The sequence below is a fragment of the Prunus persica genome, chromosome G2, assembly GCF_000346465.2.
Source record: "Prunus persica cultivar Lovell chromosome G2, Prunus_persica_NCBIv2, whole genome shotgun sequence".
Lineage (NCBI taxonomy): Eukaryota > Viridiplantae > Streptophyta > Magnoliopsida > Rosales > Rosaceae > Prunus > Prunus persica.
Window position 1 is genome coordinate 17,744,260 of NC_034010.1, and position 11,271 is coordinate 17,755,530.

The 11,271-nt window shown below is 39.1% G+C and overlaps 1 protein-coding gene across 2 annotated transcripts; it reads left to right on the plus strand.

Annotated features, from left to right (window-relative positions):
• On the plus strand, positions 1,978–4,904 carry LOC18787510 (cytochrome P450 714C2). 2 transcript variants are annotated; one of them, XM_007220986.2, is made up of 5 exons: positions 1,978–2,390; positions 2,672–2,898; positions 3,052–3,293; positions 3,461–3,833; positions 4,017–4,904. In XM_007220986.2, the coding sequence occupies exons 1-5, from the start codon at positions 2,108–2,110 to the stop codon at positions 4,440–4,442; spliced, it is 1,551 nt and encodes a 516-aa protein (XP_007221048.2). In that variant the 5' UTR covers positions 1,978–2,107; the 3' UTR covers positions 4,443–4,904. The 2 variants fall into 2 exon arrangements, with proteins under 2 accessions (XP_007221048.2, XP_020413623.1); XM_020558034.1 differs by having other exon boundaries at positions 3,461–3,773.

Here is an 11,271-nt window from a genome sequence, read left to right on the forward strand (position 1 = left end):
TAAAACACATGGTTGAGTTGATTGAGGAACAGTTGGACAGATGCGCACGTCGTCGCGGCAGCAAAACCTAATTTGTCCAAGTATAGGCCCCGAGCTCAGAATAGGGCCCATAACCTATTATTTCAAAAAGAACGGCATGACAAGTGCAACTCACTACTTTGTTGTGACGTATATGCTATTTTATTCAAGAGTTAGAGTGCTACTATTTCCACCCCTGTCCTATTTTCCTACCTACCATGTAAATTTGAAAAAACATAATCCTATCTTTACACCCATCATTATTCTTAAAATACACATTATCCTTCCAACGACCAAGTAAGTAATAAAATATTATTAAATAAATTAATAAACAATATAAAATACTCAAACAAAAAAAACTCTCTCTCTCTCTCTCTCTCTCTCTCTCTCTCTCTCTTACTCGATCCGATCCCCACCAACATATGTTGCCATCCCTCCCCATCCCAGATCCCACCCCACCCATCAGACCCACCCCCCACCGCCCAGCACCCTAGCCACGCACCGCCGCGGAACCCAACCCAGATGTTGTGCTCCATTCTCTCTCTCTCTCTCTCTCTCTCTCTCTGTTGAGAGGTGCAAACATTTGAGAGCCTAAAATTGTTGGACTGATTCAAATCTCATATAGACGTCCTTTATTATTATTGATATTGAAATTTTTGGGGTGCGTCTGCTTTGAGAAATATTCGTTAAGTACACCAAAACCGAATACTTAGAAATATTCGATAAGTAATGAGAATAATATGGTGGGTGTAAAATTATTTCTAAAGAAACATTTTGGGTAATCAAGGAGTGAATGTGGGGTTACCAATCAATCCCCCTTCCAAAGAGGTGTATAGATAAACATGTTGGGAAAACAGCGATTTCCCCTCGTCACAGGATAACACGATGGAAGAAATGAATAAACAAACCAACAAGCTCAAGATGACAAAGAGTCAATACATGAGAGAACACAGATATATCCTGTCTACATATTGAGTTAAATCAACATTATAACACTCAAGAATTTTATACCCAAACCCGAGTCCCTTGTACACACACTCACAGTATTTCCCAAAACTCACTGTCACTCCCCAAGAGATATATCCTCTCTTGAACCTTTGATGAACCCAGCTAACTCCCAGCTGAAACATCCTCCAGCAGTTTATGGACTGCTTGCTTGCATCTCACAAGCAACCCACTCTCCCTCTCTGCCGTGCTCTCTCTCTGTGGTGCCTTTTCTTGGTGCGGCTCAAGCACACCAGCCCACACCTCATGTTCTCTCCTTTGATGCGGCTCACATGCACACACGCCCACACACACCCTTGCATGCCCATTATATAACCAAATGAAAGGCTGATTTTTTATCTCCAAAAAACCATCCCACATGCTTGCCAAAGAAACCAGCCGCATGCCCAAGGAAGCCACAATGATGCTGTTCAAAAAACCTCCCCCATCATTGCACCTTGTCTCCCACCAAATACATCATCATTCAAGATAAAAAACTATTTAAGGAGGGAACCCAAGGCGCATAAAGCATGTGCAGCTCCCCCATTTTTCTCTTCCTTTTCAGCCACCAATTATTTGACCATGCATGCATATCCCATTTTTCTCTTCCTTTTCTTTTTGTTATTTTACCTAATGGAATGAAAAAGGTTTGGGTTTGTCTTAGAAGCTTCTCTCATCATCTACAAGATGACATATTATGCTCCTGCCAGTCACCAAAAATGGCACACATAACTAGCAAGCTGACTTGAGTTTCGTCAGCTTATAAAAACCCACTTCAAATTTCAACTCTCAGCTCCAAACCTCCTACTCTCATTCAATCATGCCAGAACTTCAACCCACCAGTGTTATAAGTAGTATTATAAATTTATTATTATATTACTCGCCGTGTCCCTTTGTCCTAGTGTTTTCATATTTTTCTTATCCTCGTGTCGCGTGTTCGCGCAACATAGCAGAAGATGCTACTGTAAGGAGATTCAGAAGATGCCAAAAAGAGAAAACAAAAATAATGATGATGATATAATTAATTATTCAACGCTGAAACAAAGCAGGAAGGGAGGGAAGAAACAAAGGAAAAGAAAAAGAGAGAAGGAAAGCAGAGCCAACAATGGCAGCAAACATGATAGTATCAGTGTTGTTAGGAGGGCTTGTGCTATTGCTACTGTACCTCTACGAGTCTTTGGTTTTAAAGCAAAAGAGGCTAAGATCAAAGCTTGAGAAGCAAGGGATCAGAGGGCCTTCTCCTTCCTCAATTTTCTTGGGAAATATCCCAGAAATGAAGAGGATGGTCAAACTCGAGGTGATGAAGTCAAAGGACCGCCATCTTTCCATTGCTCATGAATGGCCTTCAAAGCTGTTCCCTTATCTGCTCCAGTGGAGAAATGAATATGGTACATTATGTCATCTCTCTTTGAACTTGATTTTCCATTGGAGTTTCTGAGGAGATAATATAACAGCAATAGTGTTGGTTTAAAACTATAAGTAGAAGCAAATATATAAACAGTTCTTCCAAGGGCCAGGAGATTGAAAACTGTACATGTTTCTTTTTCTTCTTTGGATGAAGAGAAGAAATGAAAATAACATAGGGGAGGTGACCAAAATTTTATTTTTGTTTAGGCCATCTTTCTGTTGTTACTCGTATGTTCCTAATTTGTATATACTGGTGTGGCAGGGACAAATTTCACCTATTTAAGTGGAAGCATACAGCAATTAGCAGTGACAGATTTAGAAATGGTGAAGGAAGTTAGCTTATGTACATCTTTGAACCTAGGGAAGCCTGGCTACGTATCTAAGGATCGCAAGGCACTTTTCGGTCAAGGCATTATAGCTGCAAATGGCCCAATTTGGTACCACCAAAGGAAGATTATTGCTCCTGAGTTCTACTTTGATAGGGTTAAGGTAAGTCACTGATTTCTCAACAAGAATTATTAAGTTAGTTTTCTATTTCTGTTCTAAGGTTTAATTTCTAATGTAAGATACCATTTGAATGCAAGTTTTTGTGATACATTTCATGTCCTCAAATGGGTTGAAAATCCACTGCTTAAATTACAGGGTATGGTGGAATTGATGGTGGACTGTACAACCATCATGTTAAGATCTTGGGAGAGTAAAATCGAAGGCGAGGGAGGAATTGCAGTCTTTGGAGTTGATGAGGATTTGAGAAGCTTGTCAGCAGATATAATATCAAGAACATCCTTTGGAAGTAATTATTCACAAGGCAAAGAAATTTTCTTAAAGCTCAGAACTCTTCAGAAAATCATGTACCAGGGACACATTGGGGTTCCAGGTGCAAGGTATATACTATATATATAATACAAGGAAGCTTATGGTCATCATAATTTATGCATAAAAACTATTCTCAGGATAGTATTTCTTCATAAATGCTTAAGCCTGTTTCTGCAAATTCCTCACTGGTTTCATGCTAACAGTCCAGTAAACTAAATGTCTCGAAAATTTTTAGATACTTGGCAACCAAAAACAACAGAGAGATTTGGAGATTAGAGAAAGAGATTCACTCAATGATATTAAGGGTACCGAAGCAACGCAGTGCTGAGGCAACTTATGAAAAGGACCTTCTCCAAATGATTATCGAGGGAGCCAAAAATTATGGAGATACTGACAACTTATTTTCAGGCATCTCCCAGGATAATTTCATAGTGGATAATTGCAAGAGTATATACTTTGCTGGCCACGAAACCACTGCCATCACAGCATCATGGAGCTTGATGTTACTAGCTGCATATCCAGAGTGGCAAGCTCGTGCCCGTGCTGAGGTACTTGGAATTTACATGGATCGCATTCCAGATGCTGATATGCTTCGAAGCATGAGAATAGTATGTTACTTTAATATTTAAATTATACATATGTAATAGAGAGATGTTATTCACACTCCAAAAAGTGCTAATAACAAAGGAATAATGAGTAACAGAAACACTATCGAACACACACAAAGTCTATACATAATCTGTCATAATGATGTGAACTGTATTCTAAACTAATTATATACATGTTGGCAGCTGAATATGGTGATTCAAGAAACCTTGCGCTTGTACGCGCCGTCAATGTTTGTTGGAAGAGAAGCCTTGGACGATATTGAGCTCAACGGCATTCTAATTCCCAAAGGAACGAACATTCAGATTCCAATCCCAATAATGCACCGGCTGCCTGATATCTGGGGGCCTGATGCCCTTGACTTCAATCCAAAAAGATTTGAGCATGGAATTCTTGGGGCTTGCAAGTTCCCTCAGGCTTATATGCCATTTGGAGTTGGTGCTCGAATTTGTCTTGGCCAACACTTAGCCATGACAGAATTGAAGGTGATTTTGTCCCTTATTTTATCCAAGTTTTGCTTCACACTCTCCCCTGTATACCAACACTGCCCAACTGCTAGTATGGTTATTGAACCTGAACACGGAGTAAGTCTCCAAGTGAGGAGAGTGTGATACTTACTAGTTCTGTAATAGCATGTTGTGGACGGCCGACTTTATCATTGCGCATATATATTGGCAATTTTTAACCTGTGTTTCACCTGTGAACATTGAAAACAAAAATGAAGGAAGAGGTCTTTTTGTTTCATTCTTCTAGATGTAAGATGCAACGTGGGATGGAACATTGCGGGTGAAGTATAGTTGTTCGATTAGGTTTTATTGTGTGCCTTCGTTATGAATATATTTTTGCCCTCCACCTAATAGGTTAAGCTTTTACGATTTCTATCCAATAGGTGTCTTGTGTTTTTTCAAGTAAAGTTTGTTGAAAAACAAAATGCAGAAAGCAATCAAGAAAAAAAATAAAATAAAAATAAAGAAGAAATAATTTACAAAGCCATCTACCAATGGATCAACAATTCATACTAAGAAGGATGGATATATATCCTAGTGGAGATGGTTTTAGTAAACACATGAACAAAAGGCAACCAGAGCGCATCTTGCCACTTCAAAAAATCAAAATCATATGTCAATCTGATGGTGGTCATACTTTATTAGTTTTTTTTTTCAATTCCAAACAGCAGAGGGTCTCATTGTCTCAATGTCTTTTGATAAAACAAACTTCTCTTCAATATTCTTTGATAAAAATGACCACAAGCTTTCAAATTGTAGGAGACTTACTTTGGTGAATTAAAAAGGTTCAGAGTCTTAATCCAAAGGGAGAGAGAAAAGGTTCACAATCTTTATTCAAAAGGGAGAGGGAGAGAGAGAGAGAGAGAGAGAGAGAGAGAGTAGGAGAAGCAATGGCAAAGCGTCAACACCCCTGTATTTAAGCGCAGCTAGAATCTCTGATCTCAATGTTATACAGCGTCTCCAAAATGTATGCTCCTCACAACCCTTCCATTCTTCTTCTTTTGCTTTTAACTCCATCTTAGTCCTTCTGGAAAGCATAGACTTCCTTTCACATTTAACCTCTTTTTTCATCCTTCATATTTCTTCTCCAAAAAACTTCTTACTTTATTATAAGAAGAATATTGACGTTCTTGGAGACATTTCTAGAGATGAGAAAATTATGGCCCCGTCCCCGCTCATTGTATCAACCGTAAGTCCCAACAAAGGGTCCAAATGCATAAGGAGCCACTAGCCTGTGAATGTGACCAGATATGCATGTTATCCTAATACCTTCCGAAGGGTGAAACTGCCTCAAAAGACTCACGGTCAACCAAGGGGTCCAACTACCCCAACTTGGTCAAACAGGCCCACGACCTCGAAATTCTGACCCGAAAGTTCTTATAGGCTCCACAAGGTTTAGGATACACGTCCCGCAAGTTTGGTCTGGATCGGACGGTTGGATTGCTCATGATCGCACGATCGGACGGTTACTATGAATCTAGCCCTAGGGTTGGCATTTCAGGAGTATCCGAGACTCCGTTTTACGATCCGTCGAATCCTATACGAACCTAAGAATGTCTAGATTAACATATTATAAATATAAGACTATCCAACGGTTCAAACCTATTGAACCCGGATAACGCACAATATGCGATATCCGTTCGAAACTCAAATGGTATCCAAATTGAAATCTAAGCACACCTACGCACTCGAGACAACAGGGGGATCGTATCGGGACACAACGCCCCTTTTCTACAGTACCCACGTGCCTCCACACGCGCCGGCAGCGCGTGGGTGTTCAAAGCGATTAGGCATCGCCGGAAATTCTCAAAATCATGGCTTAAGGTTCCTACCCTAGGTTTAACACCCTATTTGGAGTCACTTTTGTTCTTGGACCTACCCCAAAAACTGACCAGAAGTGGCCGAAATTGCAATTCCAAAATCGGCCGAAATCCAATTCGAAAATCAAGCTATCAACACTCAAAATCAATGAAATCCTACCCAACCATCAGCTAGAACATGGAAAATAAGTGGAAAACCATACCTCCCTCGTCAAGATTGGTGGCCGGATGATGAAGAACGAGCTCCGGGAAGTTCTCAAGAAAATCGGCCGGTTTTCTGCAAAATCCGGCCGTTTCCAGCAGCTGTAAGGGCGGGGCTTGGTCGGGAAGGGGAGAGGGAGCAACCACGGTTCGATTGGGTTCGATCCCGGCATGAGCGGCGGTAGGTGGTGGCGACAGCGCTGCAAAATCCAATCGGGAGGGGGGGTTTTGTCGTAGAGAAAGAGAGAGAGCGCGCAGGGAAAAAGAGAGAGTGAGAAATATGATTTTATCAAACCCTTTTGCCAAAATTACGGTTATGCCACTGATGGTATTTTTATCGTATCTCTCTCGTTACAACTCTGATTCGAGCCCACCACGTGTCTACGGACTCATCTCGCCGTGCTCTACGCAACGATATAGTCAAAATTTCCAAATTCCTTCATGGTCAAAAAGTCAACTTTAAACCTAATAAAATATTCTAGGGGCAAAATAGTATTTTCTCAACCACCCAGTTCACAGCATACACACAACTCCGTACCCTTTTAGTTAGTTATTGTTTTCCTACAAGCTCTTGAACTAACTTTGGCATCGTAGGGCCTTTGGCGAGTTTTTATCAAAAATAGCCAAAATTTACCCCCCACTTTCAAAAATGTCAGTTTTTATAAAATCTTTCAAATATAGCCAAAAACTCACATAAATAGACATAAATACCCTTAAAAATTAAAACCCACGTAAACCTAAAAGGCAAAACCCTACTACACAAAATTTGGATTCGCACGCACATCTGTAGCCTTTAATCGAACTACTGTTGAGCACGCACGTCTGTAGCTTTTACCTGAAGCAATTCCAACACTCCCTAATTCAACTTATCGATATGTAATTCCAGGTTTGCTTTTCTCTCTCTCTCCTTCCATCTTTGTTTTAATTCCATGGTTTTCTGTTGGCCACTTGAAATAGTTCATTCAACTTATTAATTTTGTTTGTTGGATTGGATTTGAAGATAAAGAACTTATTAATTGTATTTCTTTTTCGATTTGGATGAATAAAATATTTCCAATTTGGGTCTGCCTTGATCCTAAGAGTGTTGAGGCTATACAGACGTGTTGCCCATGGGCACTAAGGTCCAGGAAATAGTAACCTTGGTATCTTAGGCGGTTAAGATAGCGGCTCTCGTAGCCTCCCTCATGGGGAGAGTAGACAGCCAGGGCCTTGTGCTCTTCCACGTCCGAAAGCCAACGGCTGAGATCAAATTTCACCAAGTCTCCTCCTATGAAGTCCTCTATACTTCTCCCACTGCACCTTATCATCCCAACACGTTTGGATGCTTTACCATGTCTTCCACTCAAACCCATCATAAGCATCATGTTTCTGTTTCCCTTGTGCTCATTGTTTACGGTGCAGCTGTTTCTTGGTGGTAGCTGCTTGTGCTGGGGATTGGCCAGAGAGTATAAAGTACTTTACAATGATCCATGCAAATCCATCCCCTAGCAGAAATAATTGGAAATTTCCTCTCTGTAAATATGTTTCTTGTGTTTGGTGGATGTTGTGAGTGTTTCTCCTGTGGTATACTCAAACTGCACATGATTACTGATATGCTATTCTGACAACAAAATATACAAATCATAAATATATTTGCTATTCTGACATAAATATGTATATGGTTTTCTCAATGTTTTCTCAATGTGTATTGTATTTTTTTATTATGTTGGTTTACCTTTCAGGATGTCTAGTTTGACAATTTTGATTAACTACGATGGAAAGTGGGTTAACTCAACATACAAAAATTGCAAAACAAAAGGACTACTTGTTTCAGATAAAATTACGTTAGAAGAGCTTCAGAATAAGGTATATGACATTGTAAATGTGGACCGAAATGAGTATGAGATAACTATGAAAGTCATATACGATGCAATGAAAAGTGCATGGCTTGCAGAAATAGTTGATGATGATGATATGAGAGCTTTTATTTTTGAAAGTCTTTCAAGGACTTACAAGATTCCATTGTGCATTACATTGAAGCGTAAAATATTTTGTTATGGAAGTGGAAGCAATCAACCAATGCCAATGAACCTCAACTTGGGTACTCAAGCTGATTTAGAAGATAATGATCAACACCATGATTCAGAAAATGATTTGGGAAATGCAGAAATTGAGGACTCAGAATATGAAGAGGAAAACAATACAACACAGCTAGATGAGTTGCTTTGTGAGAACATGCAATTTGAGGATATGCCACATGTAGAGGTTGATAATGTGTTCCAAGATAATGTTGAATTCAATGACTTGCCTCGTGAAAACATGGGATGTGATGATGTTCCAACTTTCAATGTGCACTATGATGAACCCAACTCCAACAAACCAAATGCTCGGAACAAGGATAAAAATAATGTACATGGATCAGACATGACAGAGCTATGCAATGCAAGTGGAGATATAATTGTTGGTCAAGTGTATGAGACTAAGGAGGATATAAAAACGAAGTTGGGTATTGATGCTATGACAAAAAATTATGAGTTCAAAGTGAAGAGATCCAATAAAGAAAGATTTGAAGTTAGTTGTGTTGATGACCGATGCATGTGGAAACTGCGTGCATCCAAGGTACGAAAATCCTCATATTTTATGGTAAAAAAATATTTTACAAAGCACTCATGTTCATTGGATGCTATTCATCGCCATCATCGACAGGCAAGTAGTTCTCTTATTGGCCAATGCATAAAATCTAAGTACGAGGGTGTATCACGAGTACATAGACCCCACGACATCATGGAGGATATACGAAAGGACATGGGTGTGAGTATAAGTTATGTGAAGGCTTGGAGAGCTAGGGAACATGCACTGGAGTTGGTTAGGGGATCGCCAGAGGAATCTTATGCGATACTTCCATCATATTGTGCTATGTTAGAAGCCAAAAATCCTGGTACGATAACTCATATTGAAACTGACAGTAATAATCATTTTATGTATTTTTTCATGTCACTTGGACCTTGCATCAGAGGATTTCGCACTGTTATCAGGCCAGTAATTGCACTTGATGGAACATTTTTAAAAGGTAAATATTGTGGGACATTGTTTGTTGCCACATGCAAAGACGGAAATAACCAAACATACCCTGTTGCATTCGGAGTTGGAGATTCAGAGAATGATGCATCTTGGAATTGGTTTTTGACAAAATTACGGGGAGCTATTGGGGATATTAATGACTTAGTTTTCATTTCTGATAGACATGAAAGCATTCGTAAGGCTATCTCCACTATATTTCCAGATGCTCATCATGGGGCATGTATATTCCATATAAGTCAGAATCTTAAGAGCCATTTTAAGCATGAGAGAGCGCATTCGTTGTATTTTAGAGCTGCTAAAGCATATCTTGTTCATGAATTTGATCGTCTTATGGTGCAAATATTTAATGTTGATTCCAAAGTGGGTGATTATCTTAATGCGGCTGGATATGAAAAGTGGGCTCGTGCACACTTCAATGGGAAGCGGTACAACCTAATGACAACAAATATTGCCGAATGTCTCAACTCAATCACCAGAGATGCTCGTAAACTACCTATTACCAATTTTATGGAGTATTTAAGAATGAATATACTTCAAAAGTGGTTCCATGAACGTCGAACTGAGGCAGCTAAAATGGATTCACATTTGACAGAGTGGGCAGACAATTTGGTGCGAGAAAATAACAAGAAAGGGTTGTCATTACAGGTATTTCAGATTCATTAAATTTTATTTTGTTGCATGTAAAGAATATATGCAGACATTTGACAGAGTGGGCAAACATTTTCTTTTGTAGTTTTTGCTGATATTTTTATTTGTTCTTTTATTTAAGGAATATATGCATGATAATATTCAATAGATCTTTTGAAAATATTTCAAATAACATAATTGCGGAGTATTGTAAATTTATTTCTTGTTTCTTGAATGTGCAGGTTTCTCCCATTGAGGCTTACTCATTTCATGTATATGATGGATGTCGTGTTGAAGTTGTAAATTTAGAGAGGAAGTGTTGCACATGCCGAGAGTTTGATCTTGACCAACTACCATGTGCACATGCTTGTGCTGCATGTAGGCATCGACAAATTTCATGTTACCCAATGTGTTCACAATATTATACTACAAATTCATTGGTCATTACGTATGCAGAACCTATTTGGCCAGTTGGGGATCAGACAGATTGGGTGGTACCTAATGACGTACGAAATAGAATTGTCCTACCACCAATTACACGAAAAAGGTACGGCAGGCGCAAGGAAAAGAGAATCCCATCACGCGGAGAAGAACCATCAACTCGTAAGTGTTCAAGATGTGGTTCAACTGGCCATTATCGACAAACTTGCAAGAATCCGATTGCACTTCATCCTACCTTGTAGATATGTGTAATATTTTTACTATTTAAATTTATGAATTAGTATGAACAATGGATGAATATTTAATTTTATAATTTTCTTAAATTTTTTGGTGTAAACTTTTGAAGATTTGGAATAAAGCATGCTTTCCCTCACAATTTTTGTAGATTTGAGATGATATTACAGTAGAGATGCAATGCTTTTGGTTTGGCCCATGTGAGGATAAAGTCTTTGCACATAGATTCAATACTTTGATAACATATCTTTTCATTTATACTATCTCGAAGTCTCTGCACATCTCTGCACATAGATTCAATACTTAGCCATTTTCAAGAGAAATAACATTACCTGAGAAGGAAGGTGAACAACTTGTTTTATCAGTGAAGCTATAGTTCAAGCTAAAGTACAGACCCTCCCGGAGAGATTGTGGACTTTGGCAGCATGGGATCTCTTTGTAGATGTTGATTCTCGGACTTGTTTTTTTCCATTGGCAGATTCAAACTCAACATCCCGTTTGTACATGATCTTTCTTTTCAAGTTTATGTGGGTTTTAATTTTTAAGGGCAT

Excerpts from the sequence above, each read along its gene's own strand:
- LOC18787510 (XM_007220986.2), top strand. The coding sequence starts at position 2,108 with ATGGCAGCAAACATGATAGTATCAGTGTTGTTAGGAGGGCTTGTGCTA. Across the intron at positions 2,899-3,051 it reads TCTACTTTGATAGGGTTAAG|GGTATGGTGGAATTGATGGT; the intron begins GTAAGTCACTGA and ends CTTAAATTACAG. Across the intron at positions 3,834-4,016 it reads TGCTTCGAAGCATGAGAATA|CTGAATATGGTGATTCAAGA; the intron begins GTATGTTACTTT and ends ACATGTTGGCAG.